The sequence below is a fragment of the Emys orbicularis genome, chromosome 3, assembly GCF_028017835.1.
Source record: "Emys orbicularis isolate rEmyOrb1 chromosome 3, rEmyOrb1.hap1, whole genome shotgun sequence".
Lineage (NCBI taxonomy): Eukaryota > Metazoa > Chordata > Testudines > Emydidae > Emys > Emys orbicularis.
The window spans coordinates 101,310,491-101,332,629 of NC_088685.1; the positions used below are offsets into that span (position 1 = coordinate 101,310,491).

The 22,139-nt window shown below is 38.7% G+C and overlaps 1 protein-coding gene across 1 annotated transcript in view; it reads left to right on the forward strand.

Annotated features, from left to right (window-relative positions):
• LAMA2 (laminin subunit alpha 2) overlaps window positions 1–22,139 on the forward strand; it is a 344,610-nt gene that overhangs the window by 304,097 nt on the left and 18,374 nt on the right. The window contains exons 52-59 of the mRNA XM_065401428.1: window positions 1,451–1,595; window positions 2,755–2,893; window positions 4,900–4,911; window positions 7,720–7,840; window positions 10,773–10,949; window positions 13,010–13,158; window positions 16,659–16,835; window positions 17,478–17,703. Coding sequence (XP_065257500.1) covers window positions 1,451–1,595; window positions 2,755–2,893; window positions 4,900–4,911; window positions 7,720–7,840; window positions 10,773–10,949; window positions 13,010–13,158; window positions 16,659–16,835; window positions 17,478–17,703 — 1,146 coding nt within the window. The remainder of the gene's footprint in view (window positions 1–1,450; window positions 1,596–2,754; window positions 2,894–4,899; window positions 4,912–7,719; window positions 7,841–10,772; window positions 10,950–13,009; window positions 13,159–16,658; window positions 16,836–17,477; window positions 17,704–22,139) is intronic.

A 22,139-nucleotide genomic window follows, 5' to 3' on the forward strand; every position in this document is an offset into this window, starting at 1 on the left:
CGTGGAAGTCAATTACTTTAGTGGGGCCAAGATTTTACTTCAAATTTAGAAATGCTCAAATTAGCAGAATTATTTGATTTCTCCCCTCCCCTCCAGTGATGGTTAATTTTTTGTGGCTTAAAATATAGTGCATGGGAAATGAATAGGCACAAGAAAGGACTGAGTACAGAATGCTTTGTATACAAATTAAGAGTAGTAGTTTGTGCCCAATGTGAGCAGCAGGATAGGGAAACGATGTATGGAGCAGCCAACAGAATGTGATGCTGGCATTTCTTTAAAAAAATTAGTTAATGTTCTTACACTACAGCTGAAATGGATAATTTCAGACATTTGTTTATTAAGGTTGTTTAACTTATTCATTTGTCTGTATTGTCAAGGGTCTGTGGACAGCAGGACGAGGTTATTCCTAAAGACAGCTGGCCAAATCCTGATCTCATTTACACTGAGAGTGTAAATTAAATCTGGAGTAGTTCCAGTGAATTCCAGTACAGCTGCTCCAAATTTACAACATCCTAACTGAGAACAGAATCCAGCCCACTTTATCCTTGTAATATGGGTTGTGATCTTCAGTACAGGAGCTTTCAGAACTGTGTATCTTGAACCTTTGCAAAACACTTACTGGTGGGCATGTGCCATTGGCTGATCACATTGTGCTGGCCTATTTCCAGTCACTGAACTGCATTAAAAGAGAGCCAAAATTACGTTGTTTTCATAAGATTACTTTTTCATGTAAGCAACTGTGGTAGTTGTTCTAGGGATGTTTTGCAGTTGTGAGTAGGAGGGTGGGTGGGCAGGCCATACAATGGGAACAGAAGTAGTCCATGAAAGCATTTCTCTATTAAAATGTGGTCTCACACTAGGTTTGGTAGGAGCAGCCATGAGAGAAACAAGAACTAAAATTAAAACTTCTCTGATGGTCTTATGCCCCTGGGTTAATGATTCCCCATTTAGTCCTACCTTCCCCATTAGCCTGGTCTCTAGCTCCCTCGTGAGCTAGTAATTTCCCCCCCCCCCCCCTGCATCTTACCAGCCTTTGTTTGCCCTGGATATTGTAGTTTATTGTACCACAGTTCCAGTAAGCCACCCAATGCTGCAACTTCAGGGTATTTAAATATCAGCACCAGTGGTTGATAGGAATAATAGCAAACTGAACTACCCAATTCCATTTAGGGTAGATCACTGACTAGAAGGAAATTGCAGGACAACCCACCAATTTAGCCAGTGGTAAGAGGGTAGGAAGTAAAGAAAACAACTCTTTGACAGTACATTTCAGTGTACTTGAAGTTAGGGACAATAAATATCTGAGGAGTTTAACAACTTAAATAAAAACCCTGTACATTGTCACTCACAAAACAAACAATTGTTTCATGTTAAATATTGCTTATCACAGAGAACAGGAACCAGTCTTCCAGTGTGTCTAAACAATGTGTCTAATCTGTCTCATTAACAGAAAGATTTCATGAGCGTAGAGCTCAGTGATGGGCATATAAAAGTCAGCTACGATCTAGGTTCAGGTACAACTTCTGCTATTGGCAACCAAAACCATAACGATGGGAAATGGAAATCGTTCACCCTCTCAAGAATCCAAAAACAAGGTGAGTTCCTACAGTGATAACATCAGAAGTGCTCTAATTACCCTATCCAGCACAGCTAACCATCTAATCACAGGGAAGATGACATACAATATTGCTGGATTAGAAAGTTCTATAAGAAAGTGATTTAGCAACTTATTTTGCTTAGGTTGCAGGTGGTTTAGGTTAGAAATGACTGATTGCAGTGTCAACCAGGTCTTTTATGATTTTCTTTTGAAACCGGTAGCTTAATTTTCAGGCATAATTCTGCCTAACAGCTGGCTAAATTACATTCGAAAATGCATTTGAGTGAAAAATGTTTTCTTCATGCAGTTCCCTGATGTTGTTTAAAGTTCATAAAACAAATCTATGTGGTTTCTGTTAGAGTAGAAATTGGTTTTAGGCTTTACAATGCTTTTCATACTCTGGGTATCCCAAAGTGCTTTAAAAAGTAATGAGTTAAATACTGGTAGTGCAATAATTATGTAAATAAACACAGCAGCTATTATATATTCAGTAACATCTTGCACAGTGTCATGACATTGGAACCCGGACTGCGGAAACTAAGCATGTTTTCAAATAGTGCCATAGATTCTTTAACCTCTACTTGTACAAAAGCTAAAGCTAAGCAGGAACTACAAGGGTGAGAGGGGAATTTAGCCTCCATATCCAGTCTGTGTTTGACCTTGGTTGAGAATCCTGGCAATTGTGTGTGAGATGGGGTTTGTTTTGTGAGATAAGTCTATGTCCAAAAGGACTTGAACTGAGACTCTTATGACACTCAGCAACTAGCATATGGTAAAAGCTTTTGCTTACTTGTGTCCTGCATTGGATTCAAACCAGCAAAGTAGATGTGAAATGATCTCCCCATTCTTGATCTTGTCCTGAACTCTTCACTGAATAAACTACTGACACTGAAGACAAACCAGTTAGGGCTGGGGATAGAACATATTTAAAAATAAAGCATACAAGATTACTATGGCATTTTTCAGATTGTTATGACAACAGAGAAAAATGTTTTTTTCCTCCACCCAGCTAATTTATGATTTGGAAATCTAATATCTGACCTGCAAGTTACTACCCCACTTCCTACACGCAAAAAAAAAAATTATTTTCATTCTGTTTTTTTCCACTGGGTAATATATTGTTCATGTCTGATTTTCAACTTCTTAATCTTTTCCAGCCAATGTATCAATTGTAGACATAGACACTAATCAGGAAGAGATCATAGCAACATCTTCTACAGGAAGCCATTTTGGTCTCAACTTGAAAGCTGATGAGAAAATATATTTTGGTGGATTGCCAACTCTCAGAAACCTGAGGTAATTGGACTTAATACAATATCTTTGCCTATCGGAAGAGCAGATAATGTAAGTTTATTATATGTACTTATTTCTCCTCAAGTTTACTTGCCAGGAGAATGGTGAATTCCATTCCCAATGCAGGACCAAAGGTACCTGACATTGATACTCTTGAGTGATATTTCCTCTGTAAGTGCCAGCTCACACCTTAAGATGGCTCGAATTGTTCACTGCTCCATTTGAAATACACTGTGAGCTGTGATTATACTACAGTAAAAAGCAACAGAGGGTCCTGTGGCACCTTTAAGACTAACAGAAGTATTGGGAGCATAAGCTTTCGTGGGTAAGAACCTCACTTCTTCAGATGCAAGAAGTGCATCTGAAGAAGTGAGGTTCTTACCCACGAAAGCTTATGCTCCCAATACTTCTGTTAGTCTTAAAGGTGCCACAGGACCCTCTGTTGCTTTTTACAGATTCAGACTAACACGGCTACCCCTCTGATACTACAGTAAAGGCTCCTGATGCTGTGTATGGAACCATAATGATGTAACTGAGCTTCTCTTTCTCCGTACATTTCTTTGCTTCCTATAAGCATGGAATTTGCAGCTCCAAACCTATAGATCAGAATAAAGCCCAAGTCCTGCAATGACTTAAGTACATGTTTAACTTTACAGACATCAGTATCTCATTAAAGTCAGAAACTACTCATTTGCTTAACATTAAATGATTGCATAAGTCTTTGCAGGATCATTGCCTACTATACTTTCAATATGTGTTACATAAAATTTATGGCATGTTGTACTTATTTTAAAATCTATTTGAAGACAGAAGTTCCATTCTTGAACTCTTCATTAAGATAAAATTCCTTGTGCTCAAGAATTTATATTGAATAGATTTAAAATATCATGCAGTATATTTAAATGCAATGAAATGTGGTTAATTTCATTTTATTTTATTTTTTCTGAGTCCAATCCTGAACTGCTTACTGAGGCAAAACTCCTCCACAGTAAATTTCATTATGTATAAAATATATTGCATGTTCTTTTCACTATACTTAAGTATTTAAGAAATGGGATATGAGATGCTGGAATTTAACAGGGGGCTTTTAAATAATCTGAAAAATCTTGTTGGGGTTCAATGAATGCTCAGCAATTTCTGCAACACAAAAAATCTGAGCTACAATGAGCAGATGAACTATAACAAAAACAAGCCTATTAATCTGTGTCAACTTCATTTACATTTCATAATGACAGTCATAAAGTCACCTTGTGCACCAGGAAGCATAGCTGTAGTTTAGTGGGCTGTTTCACAACCAAAGGGAGAACAGGCATATTTGTTAATTTATTACGTTTAATTTACGGTACCTCTGATATCAGTTTACCTTGTAATAAAAAAACCAAGCTGTTTCCCTCATGAAGTCTCACATTGGATTATGTAATTGTGAAGTCACACTGGCGTGTGCCAAATTACATGAAAAAATTACTCCTAGGCATATCCTTTGTGGTTGCTTAGGAAACCAAGAACACCCTAGCTATTTGAAACTGTGGGAACCATTGTGCCTGCAGCTGTGATTCATCAGTTGTGACCTGGTGCAAGATACATGTTACAGTAAATTACTATCAAAGATAAAGATCATTTGAGCTGCTGCAAGCAGCGGACATCGAGATACCTGTGACTTTGTAAATGCCAGGCTGTATCAGTCTCAGAACCATCTCCTTCCAGTTACTTTTATGATTTTATTTTACGGATGACTAATTGTAGCAACATATAATAAAATAATTTACTGATCTATATGACATTTGACGGGAGAATGTGTGGAGGGGAATAACACCGTTAATTGTGCTAGCCTATTAAGGCCTGTTGTATATTTATTTAAATTAAAAGAATCTCACCAACCAGCATTTGTTTTCACTGGGAGATCTAGATCTATTTCAGTCTGAAATGTTCTGAATCTTGATAATGAATATCATTTGCTACAATGAATGTAATTAAAAATAAACTTGTTTTTTCCCTCTCTTTTATCCTAGTATGAAAGCAAGGTAAAAATAATTAAATATCTGCATGACTTGCATGCGTTGAGTAAGTGCAGCTTGGTTCAGTGGCAGTGCAGGAGCTGTGGGTAGCATTTGCACCAGCTGTTCCCCTGGGGCTGTTAATTGAGCAAGTTGCTCCTGCTGCAACAGGCAAAGCTGCTCCTAAGTGCTTAACACTCTCTTGTTGCACGCTGTGCACACACATACCCAAATACCTTTCTCGCCTCTTCACATAGCTGCTTGTGTCTGCTGTAGGTTTGTTTTGTTGGGTTTTTTTTTAATTCGATCAAGATCCTAGTTAAAGAAAGCTAGGTACAGGCGATTTCTGCTCAGCATAGGGCAATTTAGTGGCTCAACAAGTTCAGGGACCGGAAGTGCTGTTCTCCAAGGCAATGATTTAATTCCTAAAAATGGCAGGAAGCTTAGCAGCAGATCTGTGTGAAACTTGCCAGTTTGGTCCAATGGGGGATTGTGACACCCTTTGTGCATGTGTGTTTCAGTTTGGGTGGGTTTGTGTTCTGGAATTTTGCTTTGACTTTTCGGGTGTGAATTCAATTTTGCCCAGACCTCCAAGTTAATACCTGGTTTTGAGTCAGAAACATGCAATCCCCAAATTAACAAAACCCAGTGATTAGAACAAAGCCATACATGTTTCCCTGGAAGCCGCCTTACTTCAGGGAAACCCTACTCAGGTTCACCTGAAATTCAGCCCAGGTTTTCAAAAACTATTGTGAATCTCAGGCCTGGTCTACACTAACCCCCAAATTTGAACTAAGATACGCAACTTCAGCTCGACATACCTTAGTTCGAACTTACCGCGGTTCAGACGCGGTCCACACGCGGCAGGCAGGCTCCCCGTCGACTCCGCGGTACTCCTCTCGCCGAGCTGGAGTACCGCAGTCGACGGCGAGCGCTTCCGGGATCGATTTATCGCGTCCAGACCAGACGCGATAAATCGAACCCGGAAGTTCGATTGCCAGCTGTCGAACTACCGCGGTAGTGTAGACCTGGCCTCAGAAAATGTGTGGATGAACTTTGACCTTGTTTCACTGAAGCCCCAGCATGAAAGCAGAGTTAAAATTTCATACAGAGGTAAAGTTCACATAACTCAAGTTAGAAGTCTGAAAATGGAGATGTCAGTGAAAAAGGGTGGGAATGTGGAATTGCTGTTTGGATGGCAGAGACATGCATGTGGGTATTTGTATAATCTGGTGGTGTTTGGGCAACTGCAAATAATTGCTGGCAATGAGATTGCAAAACAGTTCTGCTGCTGGAAAGTTAAATTTCTAAAGAGGCACTGACTATAACTGAATAAAGCAGAGTTTGGATTATTTTAGTAAACCAGAGGGTTAGTCTAATTTACATAAAGGATGCAAACTTGTCAGAATCTGTGCTGTGCTTTCTGAGATGGCTATAACGCAAAGAATGGCTTTCAATTCCAAAATATGTATTTGAAATTATCTGTTTTTATCAAGTTATTTTGTAATTAATGGCCTTGAAAATCATGCTAAATAGTTTTTTATGCCCTGAATGTAATGCCCTGGTTTTCAGTTTTAATTCCCCCATTTTAGTTCCTTATTTTCTAAAAACATTTTTTCTTTTGTTTGGTTGGTCAGGTTGTCCCCATGTCCCAGTAGATGTTTGTTGTCATCTCCAAAGACTGTAATAACATCAATTATTAGTGAATTCTTCACTCCAGGTGAATTAACTACAGTATCAGTGAATTAGCTACAGGTACTGCTGCTCCTTTTGGATTTAGTCTCCATGGCTTGAATAGCTGGGGAGCAGTTTCAGCCAGACTGGGGATTATGGAGCAGTTCATTCTTGCTAGATTGGTGGCTAATGACTATAATAAAGGGCAGACTTGGCCACGAGTCCTGGGGCTTGATTTAGTGCCCTTAGAACTGTGGTCTCTGAATTACTTCCACGCTAGCATGGTAGTTATGGTGGAATGCTCAGCGTTTTTGTCATTTCTCCTGGCATTGAAAGACTATAGTACAGGAGTTTTTCAATTACATTAGGATACCTTTCATGACTTGGCTATATAGTGAGGATCCCCAGATCAAAACCCAAGTGTTTTGTGGGGAAGAGAGAGTTAACTGGCTGGGAAAGGCTGAAATAATACTATGGCTTTTATAGAATGGTATTTTGAAAAAATGAGGGATACGTAAGTAATGAATATCAGCCCATGAGAGCATAATGGCTTCCCAAAACAAGAAAGCTATTTTAGTCAGAAAAATCCAAGACTCAGAATGAAATATTCTTGCAGTTTTTAGCAAATGTTTCATCCTAAACTTCTTCAAGTTACAAAAGTCCCTCTTCCATCAAGATCTAGTGTATATATGAAAGAAACATTTGTCTTCCAGTCAAGGTCTTTCCCTGTTATGATTTCCAGCCTGCATCTTTCGGCTTTGCCTGGAGGACAGCTACCTACTTATTTCATAGTTTACTGCATTTAAATGTCAAAGGTGACAGCACTCCTTTTAAAAAAAAAAAAAGGAGTAAAGCCAAAGACTGTTCTTGTTGGGGGAAGAGAAAAACATCCTTTTACACCTCTGATGGATGATGGTAGCCAGACTCTACTGTGTGCTGATGGGCGATGGAAAGCAGGATGTACTTTGTGTGTGCGCACACAATGCTCACCCATTCAGACGTGTGCCTGGGCTTAAAAAAAAATTCAGTAAAGTATCTTTGTGTATATGAATGCATGAGTGTGTGGGTCTGATTGATAAAGTCTCTGTTGTGGGCATAGAAAACATGTTGCATGTTAACTCATGTGACGAGCGCTATGTTTTTAATTTTATTTTTTTACAGGCCTGAAGTGAACTTAAAGAAATATGCAGGCTGCCTCAAAGATATTGAAATTTCACGAACACCATATAATATACTGAGCAGCCCTGATTTTGTTGGCATAACCAAAGGATGCACACTGGAGGTTGGTTAGTCTGTCACGTATTTACTTTGGATAAAAGGATGAAGAAAATATTTTCTGTTTTTGCAAACAACACAAGATATCAATTGCATACTGCATGCATAGGATGGGATTTTCAAAACCACTTAGCGTTGGCCTACCTTTGCTCCAACCTACTGAAGACAATGGGAGCTTTACTATTGAATTTAACAAGACTAGAGTTAGGCCAACTAGGTATTAGTTACTGTTTATAGCATCTTTCATTATAAAGGATCCTAAAGCACTTTACAATATACAGTACATACCATAGATTGAGGATAATTGAAATGCAGCTACCTCTAGGTGACAACCCATTAATGCACAGTCCCACAGAAAGGACTCTCACACAGTAAGCTGCGTAAAAATAATTGTTTCTGTCTCAGAAAAAAGAAGGGTTGAGTAACCCTACCAGGATTTAATAATATACCAGTACTACATAGCACTTCTGAAGCACTTTCTATTTGAGTGTCTCAAAGTCCTTCACAAGCATTCATTAATTTAGAATTGTAACAGTACTGTAAGATAAGTATTGTTATCCCCTTACTGTAGATGAGGAGACTGAGGTATTGAAGGGTTATAAAGACTATGGGTATGTCTACACTGCAATTCAAAACCCTGTGGCTGGCCTGTGTCAGTTGACTCTGGCTCAGACTGAGGGGCGGTTTAATTGCGGTATAGACTTTTGGACTCGAGCTGGAGCCCTAGCACTGGGAATGTCCCCCTCATGGGGTCCCAGACCCCAGCCTAAGCCTAAATGTCTACACCTCAGTTCAACAGCCCACATTAGCCCCATCTCAGCAAACCCAGTCAGCTGACATGAGCCAGCTGCCGGTTTTTAATAGCCACATAGACATACCCTTACAGTCACTCAAAAGACTGTGGCAGAACTAGGAATAAAACTCAGATATCTTGAATCCCACTCCTGCTCTTGTGTGGTACCAGGGAGTTGTAGGTGTTTGAAACTAGGAATGAATGGACCCTATAGAAGTCAGCTGATGAGGGCCTCATGAACCAAACCTTGCAGAGTCTGTTTGCAGGGACTGGCCACCATCCCAGCTTACTATGCCTCCCCACCCTCCGCTAGGTTCACTTGTGGGGGCAGTTTCTGTGGAAACTGAATATCATAGAAACCTCACAAGGCCATAGAACCCACTTAGGATGTTCAGCTTTTGTGGACCAGGTCTCAGGTTCACTGATTCCATTAAAACACGAACCCACCACCATGGTTTCAGGTTGGTTCAGGTTTGGAGGAGAATTTGTCTTGCAGGGTTATTCCCACTGAGACATAGACCACAAAGTCATCAAGATTTCAAATGTGAATACAAATATATTCTAATTATTACATGTGACAGACATGCAGGCAAACACCAGTCAGTGCTACATAAAAAGTCATTTATTTTTAATAGCCATCCACTGAACTATTAGGCATATTATGTGTAATTCTCTAATAATGTAATTTGTAATTTGTTTTAACTTGAAATAGCACGTTAAATATAGATATTTATTTTTAATTGTTGTTGCTTCTAATTAAATGAAAAGGCTTTTAATCTATATGAAGCAGAAAAAGAATCAGATCCCAGAATTGGGAGTAGGATAATATCTTCATTCTCCAGACACAGGAAGTGCCTTCTGATTTGAAGGAATGACACAGAATTTATCCAATATTTAGAGAAATTTCTTTTCTCCTAATGAATAGCTTGCACTTCTTCTATAGCTAAGGATAATTTTGTTACTTGATGGATGAACTGAACGTTCAGTTCAGATAAGAATCCAATAACTCTGAATAATTTAGAGTTTGTCCGACTTCATCCAAACCTCTTGGGTCTCCAACTCAAGTTAGAAATCTCCCTAGAACAGTAATTCTAGTTTTGACCAGGCCAGAAATACCACAACATCAGCCTTTCTTGTGGTATTTTGTTGCTTCCAATTCTGCTCCAAGCCAGATCTAGAAAGAGCAGAGGTGTGTGACAAAGTTAAAATAAAATCAAACAGAATTACACAAACTCTTTTGAATCTCACAAATTTGGGGTTTTATTGTAAATTTTACAATAAAAGGACGATACTAAATAAAGGAATGGGATAGGATAATAAATGAAAGGAAAATATGAGGCTTGAAATAACACTCAGCTAGTTAAATGCCCTGGAATTTCAAAGAAAAATATTGCAGATGTCTGTCTGCCTCTCTCATCTGGCACAATCTACTACGTCTCTGTCTGAGGGCAACTCCACTCTACTGACAAAATGGTAAGTTATTTTAGAAAGTCAGTGTTTCTAAGAAATATTCTCTCCTCCTCAGTTGGAATGACGCACAAATTGGCAGCAGTTACAGAAAACCTAATATAAAATGCATTGATTTATTATTTGATGACATACTGCATGTCTTTAAATTGTGCTACTATCTGACAGCATGCAAAGCAGTTGGGCCATGGGCAGTACGTGCTCCATTTATGAGTTTGTCTCATCAGTGAAGCAATAGTGCTTAGCAGATGATGAAGCAATGATGAATAATTAATTGAAAGTATATTCTGGGTCAAATTTTACAAATAATAGAATCCAGTGCATGTTCATATTGGTTATTGTTCTTTACTGGATCGATTTAAAAGTGAAAGAAAAACAGGAAAAGGAAAAACAGTCAGATAAAATAACAGTAAGTGGTTACTTTTAAATCAACTGGATATTCTGAAATAGGGCTGCAATTACGTAAACCATTCATTCCCTCTGAAATTTAGTATTCCAGAAATGTTCTAATAATGATTGATGGTACAGATTGATTAATGCTTGTGCAACACTTGGAAAATGTAAATTGCCAAATATTATAGTCTATCTCAGTACTATGCGTTAGTAAATATAACTTTATGGGGGGGTTCGTACTTTGTTTTGTGTCATACCAATTCACCTTCTCTCTCTCTTTCCACAGAACCTTTACACAGTTAGCTTCCCCAAACCAGGTTTTATGGAACTGCAGCCAGTCTCATTTGACATGGGTACAGAAATCAACCTGTCTTTTAGCACCAAGAATGAGTCTGGGGTCATCTTATTTGGCACAGCGGGGACACCTATACCCCCGAGGAGAAAACGCAGACAGACTGGGCAGGTAAAGAACAATACAGTAGAAGATATGGAAAACTCATAACTTCTGCTGAGCTGTTTTCACACAGCTTGTTGTACCTAGCCACTGCATTGCCATGATATATTTATGATGAAGTAGAAGTCCAGTGCTGCTGAATGAGGTTTTCTTTCCAAAGCTTTTGTTTGTTTGAAGGAGAAATAAAACGGGGGTTCACAATTTACTTTTGCATTGAACATTGGCTTTATTGAGGATTTGAGGGGTTTTAAGTCCTCAGAATTCTGTCAATTCGTGTTTTCATTTTTTGGGTTGGGTAACACAAAGCACTAATATTGCACTGAGTTGTTTTTCTTTGGTATAATGATTTGACAGTATTTTCAGATCAGTTCTGGATTTCTCTAAGTGACTGCTACAATAGAACCCACTTTTTAGCCTAAATACCAAATTTATTTTTGTGTCCTATATTTGCTTTCATTTTTTTATCAGACCTGAGTGACAGAGAATATTGTTCTTTGGTTCTCCTCAGGACTACTCAGACAATGCTTACATGCTGGATTTAATTAAATAATTACTGCAGTTTCTACCGTAATTTTCCAAAACCCCAGCTTCCTGTGGGTCCTATTCTACTTTCCTTGTGAATCACACCTCCCATTGACTTAAATGCCTCTTGAATGTTACTAGTGTTTGGGGCTGTTATTGTAGAATACTGGGGTTTGTTTGTTTTTAAAACAAAGTGCAGCTTAAATGACACCCCAATTTCCCCTTCCTCCCCAAAATACTAGGCTAGTTTAAACACCTTGGAGACCTTGGATTAACACCAAGAAAGCACAGTTTCTACATTACCCTAGTGACTAATTAGCAAAACTACAGAAGTTGTTTGAGATTATTGAAATAGTGAAACAAAATGCTTTGCTATTTTCCTTGCACAGTACATTTGGTAATTGATTTTCCACTGCTCTCCCCCATACCTACAAGGATGTATTGGAACAGAACACTTGGTGGCTTGAAAGAACATACTCCAGAGTCAACACATTTAAATGGCTGATCCATAAAGAAACATACATTATATTAATTGTAGGGTGGGAGCTACTTCCACAACTTCCAAGCTCTTCAGGACACAGACATGAACATGACATTGGTTGCTCGAGTGACTGTGGGACGGATCCTGGAAATCTGCCACAACGTGTTACTGGTCACTGGAGTAACTATGGCCATCATCCTGCAAGCCCTCCATACACAGAACTCCTATTGAGATCCATGGTAATTCTGTGCATGGAAGGTTTAAGATCAGGCTTTGTAATAACAAAGAACAGGGATGCTTTGGAGCTGAGATTCTCTTTTCTTCTCCCTCTGTATGTGGGGGGGACGGATAGCTCAGTGGTTTGAGCATTGGCTTGCTAAACCCAGCATTGTGAGTTCAATCCTTGAGGGGACCGCTTAGGGATCTGGGGCAAAATCAGTACTTGGTCCTGCTAGTGAAGGCAGGGGGCTGGACTTGATGACCTTTTGGGGTCCCTTCCAGTTCTATGAGATAGGTATAAAAAGGGGGGAAATATTTTTAATGGCACTTTATACATTCCTTGTTGCAAAATGTCATGAAAGATGTTGCTTATGTATCTTAATCCATCTGAATGTAACAGCGAAGCTGAAATTACTATATCTTAACTCCCTCCAGGAGTGTAACAACCATTCTAGCTATCAACATCAGATGCCAGGGTTTGAGTATATTCCTGATTAAATTAGGCTCTCTTTTATACCACTGTAAATGTAAAGTAACACCTTTGGCTTCAAAAAAGTTACTCCTGATTCATACTAGTGTACGATGGCAGAATTTGATCCACTGTCCTCGATGGCTGGAATTCTAAGTGCAGCCTCAGCTGGTTACTATGTTTTTATGCCTTAAGTAGGATAGTGGCACAGTTCTTGAGGTGCCTGTAATGAGGGTATTTCCTACCAGCAGCAACAATAGGTGGAGCAAAGGAGAAGGGATATGCTTTACTGAGGGAGAGCTTGGGCAAATGCAAAAGTAAGAGAAGCAGTTCCCTTCTGAACATGGCTTAGCTTTTAATAACTGTTCCACATTACAGGCCTATTATGCAGTGTTCCTGAATAAAGGTCGATTAGAAGTGCATATCTCCACTGGAATACGAGATCCACGCAGGATCACCATCAAGCCTGAATCCGGCGATTTTCATGATGGTAGAGCACACTCCATCCGGATAGAAAGAATCAAAGGGTAACAAACAAGGACTCTAGGGTGCTACACAACTCATAGTATAGTTAATTCAATCACCATAATAAACATATGACTAAAATCAGTATTCCTTTTTATGAAAGGAGAAGAGTATAATATGTGCATTGGTTTCCTTACCAGAAAAAATAAGGCAGTTTCTGACTGCTAATTTTATTACTGTATAGGCTACGGTTACATGCTTTAGTGAGGTTATCAGGCAGCTCTTCTTAAGATTTTCATTAATCAAAATTGCTATATTTAACCTTTTGGTACTTGGCAAATGTATTTTATTAATCTAATTTATGTGAATGAGGAATAGAGCTTCAGAACAGTAAGTCATCTTTGCAAGAGTTGCGGAGAAAGACAGCTTTCAAAACAGCAACAGCGGCAGATAACCTTTCTCAAATACCACATGCTAATTTTTATATATATGGTTACAGTGGTGTCCAATTGAGTGAGTTAAGAAAATGAAGATACATAGTAGTGGATTAACACTAATGTTTCTTTATCACAATTAAGCCATTGCAGATATTTCAACTCTATTCACCCCTTCACTAGCTCAGCGTCCCTTACCACTTTTTCAGACACATGCACCCAAAAGGCTATTAAGGAGATGCACATTACCATTTATTAAGGATGCCCGCATTAGAGACAATAAACATATTGTCATCTTGATGTGTAGGGATTTATGCAGTTACTATTATTTATATTCTGTTACTGCCCAAAGTCTTCAGTCAGGATCTAGGCCCAATTGTGGAATGTACTGTACAAATATTCAGTGGACTTGTGCAATCTAGGAGAAAAGATGTTTTTATAAAACGTTGTAAGTAACATGTGATAGCTAGCATGTTATAAACTCCAGTGTATCCAGGGCAGGTTGTAATTGAACATGTTAACTGATCTAGGTGAACCGTAGGCACCTCACTATGATTCACCTAGACTAGCTAAAGTGTGAAAACTACAGTTAAGACTATTATGGTCATCTAGTCTAAACTCCATTTATGACTTTGTGTCTTTTTCCCAACTGCCTAGAAGAACCTCCTCTTCCATCTAGTCACCAGGTGCTTTCCCTCTCCTCTACCTTAAAACTCACTTCTCTTGGCTTTGCCTTCTTTCACTATAATCTCTGCTTAGGAGAAATTCACTGCCTCTTTCACCTGTTTATTGTAAATAATCCCCTACTGCAATTTTGTTCCCCAGTCCCAGCATTTCCTATCATTTGTTTTTTGTTAGATGGTCAATTCCTTGGGGCAGAGATTTTTTCTTCTATTAAAAAAAAAACAAAAAACATCATGCTCTCTTGACAGACTAATGTTATGTGATGATGATAATACAAATTTTTAAACATAAAGGTAAACTCTTTTAACTTGAATAACCAAATAAAACTGCTTATAACAAAGGTAATAATCTATTATGTTAAATCAATACATAACTGCTCTACAACGCCATCCAGTGATGAGAGATGCATATTAGAATCAAGCCTTCAAAATTTTCTCTGTAGCTCTGTCACAAAACAAATTAAATGAAGACTGTGCACTTTATGTAACACAGGCTGGATTGGAAATGAAAAGATATAAATTATTAAACCTAACCCCTTTATCTGCTTGTCATCAGCTCAGGCTTAAATATGGGGAACATCATTTGAAAACTCTTCAAGTAGCTAATTGTCCATATAATTATAAACTAATTGCTTTCCATTCCAGGATAATTATAGGATAGTGTTCAGGACCAATGCACTGTATGGTAGTATTCTGTTGCAAAACATGTAAATGTTTTCTATGGTAATCTGAAGATGAGATAAAGTACTTGGCTGAAGGTGTCAATAAGCAACAATATACAGTATAAGCAATTCCTGCAATAGAATGGAATCTAAGAAAGACATACTGTACAACTTATGTCTTTTGATCAAAATGATGCTACCTGTAACTGTGAAGGGGTTGGATGTTTTGCACACAGTAAGCCTAATTTTTAATTTGTGTGCATACATTTGAGTGCCTATTTCTTCATATGAGCATCCAAATAACATGTACTTGGGTGTCTTAACTTTGAAAATTGGCCTCCCCCGGGGAATGATTTTTTAATTCATTTATATTCTGTAATTTACAAGATTTGTATTATTTGGTGAGGGGAGAGTGAGGAGGGAGGATTGAATTTTCTTTGTTATATGAATCTATAGTTGAGAAAATGAAGTAACTTGCCAGAAACCGACTCTTTGAGTGTGCTGTGGGTGCTCACTTCTTCTGAACAAATGAGACTGATTATTTAGGCACCTAAACATGGATTTAGTTGCCTAACTCTAGGCACCAATGTATAAATATTTAGGCCCTAATATTTAACTTCTTGTGATCCTGAAATAGAGAATTGACTCAGCATCTCTAAAGTAACAGCACACTTGATAACCTGCACCAGAGTCTTCCAGATTTCTCTCTATTTTTGTTGTCCTTACTCTCTCATGGCTAATGTCTATTAAATCCAGTATAGCAATGTAAAGAAATTATTTCAAATAGAGTTCCACTTGCAGCTTCAAACATACTGAAGTTCTGATTCACCTTTTGGCACTGAGTTCACATTGAGTTAGACTTGCTAAATCGCTATAGCCTTTGCTCATTTCATCACTCATCTTCAGATTGTCCCAAAGACAGCAACAGATAGATTGCTGACCCTGTTATTGTTATGCCTTATTATGTTATGTTTGTTACCCATCAAAATAACTCATTGTCTCTCTACATCTACATTCTCTGTATTAGTACCTGTTTCCTTCTTTTCAACATACAGGTTCCTAACAAGCTAGATTTCTCTAGCCTTGTTATAAACGTGATAAAAATCTTTCAGTAATTTTACACTGACATACATGGGTGTATGCCTCTATCTCACTGCTCTGTAGCATTGTCTTTGTGTGACCTCTTCTCTTATATTTGGACCATATGTTTGCATAATTACAGTGAACAATCTACATAGCTTTCTCCCTTACCCCCTTCCCACAAAACAGACTAACAATATATATTTTAAAATGTACAGTATGTATCTACTGTTGATTCCTGCAATCAGAGCACTCCAGAGCATTGTTTGTCCCCTAGCAAGAAAATAACTAGTACAAACCAGAAAATAAAGAGCCAACAAAATGTGACCCCATGCTGTTATATCCCACTGAGCCCTATATGATTATACATAATGTCACGTACAGCAGGCTTGACTTTTACCATGTCAGTGCTGTCATGCTTCAGACTACTATTTTCAATTCAACCAGAAGCTACTATTACTGCAGCTCCACTGTCTGGTGTTGCCAAGCCCTGCTGGAGAATTAATGAAGGAAGCATAGTAGTGGCTGTGAACCTGTTAGTAGCTAATATTTGCTTAATGTGGTGTTGCTAATCATGCAATTTGGGTTCACCCAGTTTTATAGCGGGTGCAGCAGTAAATGGTGCCTGCAAAATGATGATTTTAATGCAAGCAATAGCCATGGTAAATCCTTTTTTATTCATTTGCTTTTAATCTTTTCACAGGATGTTTACTGTTCAAGTAGATGAAGACAGAAGCCAGACTCAGAGGCTACCTACTGATCAGTCTATAACTGTTAAAAAGCTCTTTGTGGGAGGGACCCCGCCTCACTTTCATGCTGCGCCTATCAGGAACATACCCCCTTTTGAGGGTTGCATATGGAATCTTGTAATCAATGCCATGTAAGTAGGTCTTACTAGTGCTCACAAATATTTTGGTTACTGAAGCGATAAGCACCTCAGCTGCCAAGAGAAAAGTTGCTGTCAAAAGCTAAACTTACACAAAAGGGTACCTAAAAACTGCTTTATATGCCATTGTTCTTTTTGATATATCAATATACGGTATGCACTTGACAGGATATAGGTCTGATTTATTGAGGTCAGTCTTCTTCTGGGTGCAAGAACTAGTGCCTGCCCACAAAAAACACCACAGTGTTCTACAGCCACATTCCAGACCACAACAGCTTACCCTAGTAATGCTTTGGTGTTATAGGCCATTCTTATGGAACTCTGTGCCATTGTTTTTAAATAAGGGTGAGATCCTGGGCTGTCAGATTATGGGAATTAGTATGCTTAGCATGGAGCTTTAACCATAGGAAATGTTCTGCTCCACTAGGTTAATGATCTGGAGGGAACAGATGGACAGAAAAAAGGGAATGGTGAATGAAATGGAACTTCTGCAAAACAAATCACTTTGATAACACTTTAAAGCAACAGACTCAGTGCTTGGAAAAGTGTGAACTCAGAGCAGTACCATAGCTTCTTTAGTGACAGAGAGAGGCAGAGGAATTGATGAGAGCTATTGATTTCATTGTATCTCCATAGCCCCATGGACTTTGCTCAGCCTGTGTCCTTCAAAAATGCAGATATAGGCCAGTGTCACACTCTAGAACCCGAGACCAGACTTCCTGAAGAAGAAGATGAAGCTACCCCTGCTTCTGTCTTGATCCAACCTGAACTTGATGGTAAAGAGGAGAAAGAGAGCACAACTGCCACCCCCAGGTTTTCTGTCTCTCCTCCTCCACCACCATCACCATCACCTCCTACACATGTAAGTGTATATTGTGTCTATGAAGAACAGTTTTAGAAAAGAAGTCTCTTTTATGTGGGAAGAGGAGAGGAGTCAGTAATGATGTCTTAAAATTATGATGATGGGTGTGTAGATGGCTAGAGGATATTGAGTAGTTGGCGTATCTACATTATTATAGAGTTCTGGATGTTTCATCCAGCATGTAAATGAAGCAGATTATCCAAGTAAAGCTCAGGACAAGCTTGAATCCTGAATCATATTATTTTTTTCCTCAGCAAAAGCTTAGAATAGGATGATCATAGCATCCTGAGTCACACTGAGGTGATATGATTCCGTTACATATCCCCTTTCTCTACCTCTCCCCCTCTAATCTCCTAAAAACTCCAGAAAGCCACCATGGCAATCACAGATTTTGTTTTTGTTGACTTTTCCTTCTTTCTCAACTCCAAAGAGAATTGCAAGGTTGGATAGGCCTTTTTTGTGTCATTTATGTGCTTTTTTCCCCCCCATGGTCGAGGATGGGATCAGACTGAATGATTAAAAGCTCTTTTGTAAAAATGCTTGCATTGCTATCGCCATATTAGGATGTAATGCTTTGCACACATGTGTCACATACTTGTGTGTGTATGCTCTGTATATATGTGGACTGTGCTCACGTGCTGTATTAACCCTAATGAAAATATAAAAAGGTGATTTCATTAAAATCAGCATCTATATCAGAAGACTGGAGAGTAACAGATGTTTTTTAAAAGGGGTGACAGGTAATTACAGACGAGTGAATCATACTTTGGCTTCCAGTAAATTAGTTGAAATTATAAATAAGGGCCAGATTTTTCAAACTAAATTAAAACAAAGGGAGCTGCTGGTTGGTGACTGCTTTTGAGAACCTGGTCACTTCACTGAAGTGACTAAGTAGAAACTCAGCTCTCTTGAAAAACTAGCCAGAGAGAAAGATTAATAAAACAGCTGATTGAACATCATCAGAAATTCATGCCTCTCTGATATCTTCTGGGAACATATCAGTAAAATAATGGACAAAGGAAAACGGACTGACCAAATTTACTTTGATTGTCAAAAACCTTTGTTGAACTCCATCACAAGAGTATGTTAAAGAAATTAAATAGTCAGAGGTTGAGAGTTAAGAGTGGGATTCCTCATGCTTCAGGATATAAGACAACAACTAACTGATTGGGATTAGAAAGAAGCTTCCCCTATGGGAAATGTATCTCATGATGGTGTTTCTTGCACCTTCCTCTGGTATCAGCCACTCTCAGTGATGGGATACTGATCAAGGTGGACCACGGGTCTGATATGATATGATGATTCCTGTGGAATTTTATAACCTTAGCCAAAAGACTGCTGAATCATAGAATCATAGGACTGGAAGGGACCTCAAGAAGCTATCTAGTCCAGTCCTCCGCACTCAAGGCAGGACTAAGTATTATCTAGACCAGGGGTAGGCAACCTATGGCACGCGTGCCAAAGGCGGCATGCAAGCTGATTTTCAGTGTCACTCACACTGCCCGGGTCTTGGCCACCGGTCCGGGGGGCTCTGCATTTTAATTTAATTTTAAATGAAGCTTCTTAAACATTTTAAAAACCTTCTTTACTTTACATACAACAATAGTTTAGTTCTATATTATAGACTTGTAGAAAGAGACCTTCTAAAAACGTTCAAATGTATTACCGGCCCGTGAAACCTTAAATCAGAGTGACTAAATGAAGACTCGGCACACCACTTTGAAAGGTTGCCGACCCCTGATCTAGACTATCCCTGACAGGTGTTTGTTTGACCTTCTCTTAAAAATCTCCAATGATGGAGAATCCACAACCTCCCTAGGCAATTTATTCCAGTTCTTAAGCACCCTGACAGTTAGGAAGTTTTTCCTAATGTCCAGCCTAAACCTCCCTTGCTGCAATTTAAGCCCATTGCTTCTTGTCCTATCCTCAGAGGTTAGCAAGAACAATTTTCTCACTCCTCCTTGTAACAACCTTTTATGTACAGTAACTCCTCACTTAATGTTGTTTCCAAGTTACATCGCTGCTCCATTAGGGAACATGCTTGTTTAAAGTTGTGCAATGCTCCATTATAACGTCGTTTGGCTGCCTGCTCTGTTCACTGCTTGTAGGATTCTGTGGAAGAGCAGCGACTTTACAAGGGAGCATTGCACAAGTTCCTCTTCTCTGTTTCCTCCCCCGCCCTCCCAGTGCACTTAGGACTTTCTGGGAGGGAGGAAGGGAGGGAACAGGGAAGCGCCACGTCTCTGCTCCTCCCCCTTTCCCCCAGAAAGTCCTAAGCGCCATCAAACAGCTGTTTGGCGGCAGGGAAGCTCTGGGAGGGAAGGGGGAGGAGTGGGGACATGGCGTGTTCTGGGGAGGAGTGGGAGTGGGAAGAGGTGGGCCTGGAGTGGAACGGGGACGGGAAGAGGCTGGCCTGGAGCATTCCCCAGGAAAGTCAGCACCTGTTCTTCTGGGGGGAAGCTGCTGCTGCGCAAGGTGCTTCCTAGTGTCCTTGCCTGCATCATTGTCTGCAGAGGACTAGGACTGTGCCTGTGTGGGGTAAGCCAGGGGCACCTCCTAACCACAGTACAGTATAGTACTGTACAGTATGTAATGCCTTTTTGTCTGCCCCAAAAAATTTCCTTGGAACCTAACCCCCTGCATTTACATTAAATGTTATGGGAAAATTGGATTCGTTTAACATTGTTTCACTTAAAGTTGCATTTTTCAGGAACATAACTACAACGTAAAGTGAGGAGTTACTGTATTTGAAAACTGTTATCTTATCCCCTCACAGTCTTCTCTTCTCCAGACTAACCAAACTCAGTTTTTTTTCAATCTTCCCTCATCGGTCATGTTTTCTAGACCTTTAACCGTTTTTGTTGCTCTTCTCTGTACTTTCTCCAGTTTGTCCACATCCTTCCTGAAATGTGGCACGCAGAACTGGACACAATATTCCAGTTGAGGCCTAATCAGTGCGGAATAGAATCTCAGGCTTCAAACTCCTGGCAGTGCTTATTGGCAAGAATTTTAAAAATGTGTATCTCAGTAAAGAAGCTCAGATGATTAAACTGATCGAGAGAGTTTTTCCTGCTCCAATATAGCAATATTAAAAGTTGGCACAGCATTTCCTGGCCAAATAGTTCAGGTGCTTGAAATAGTAAATTGGAAAGTATTGTGAAAAAATCCACTGTCTTGAGTTTGTTTTGGTACAAACTCAGAAGTTTGTTGCAACTCTGTAGCTGTGTTGTCTGAGTTGTCTGACCACCCTTATAATTTTCCACAATTGTGAAAATTTAAATCAATAAAAAATTTAAAAAATGCTTCATACCCATAATGTGAGCAATGATGAAAATGTAAATTGTTACAAATTTAAAAATGCTTAAAATAAACATATTACCCATTGAAATTATAAAAAAATTAAAATTGAATTCTGCCAAGCCTGTTTATATAGGAACTAAATCAACACTTTTGACTACTACCCACAAGATGGCGAAATTGTAACATGATGAAACTGATACGTTTCCATTTTCAATAAAAAAATTATACAGTTCAAAAACACTGAGTCTATGACACAAATATACAGAGCAAAGGAACTCCAAGATAAAGATGATAATCCATTTTCCCATTCTCCCACTCTTATGAAAGAGAGAAAGTCAGGCTGTCATAAGCATATTGTTTGAGAGAAGGGTTTGTTTCTTTCTTTATTACTTTATTTTGCTTCCGTTGCTTGGCTGTCTTCTGTCTATAAACCTGAGAGACTCTTTCCACTGTCTGAGTACATGTGTATTTATACTAGCCATTTTTCAAGGGCAAATTAAGAGGAATAAATAGTAGTTAATATTAGTTAAATGTTTAATGTTATTTACAATAATTGTTATTATTTAATTTAGTTGTTTAATAAAGAGATGGGTTTCACACATGAGGTACATGGAGCCATGGTGAATCATGTAATCCACATATATTGCCCAGGGTGACAATCTGAAAAAAAAAAAAGTGTGAAAAATTCACATGTACCAACACCCTTGCAGTTTCTCTTTTGAAAAATAAGTGTTTTCAAATTTTGCATATTCAAAAGCACCTTAAATGAGGGGTTTTTGTTGTTGGTTTTTTTGCCTAAATCCTGCTCAGTAGAGGTGGGCAAATAATGGATTTTTCAGTTTGCTGGCAATTCTGAAAAATTGGTGGAAAAAATCATTTTGGGCTGACTCACAAATTTATTAAAAATTTTCAGCAAATCAAAAAATAATTTTGGGTTGCACAGAAAACATTGTGTTTTGATTTTGAACATTTAAAATCATTTAGATAAAGCTAAAGAAATTTTCTAAATGAAAAGTAATTTTGAATCAAAAAATCAAAATGTTGAAATAAAGCATTTGAATTGTTTTCAGAATTTTTTTAAGTGTTGGGTTTTTTTAATTTTTGTTTTTTGGGGGGGCTAACACAATTTGCTGAAA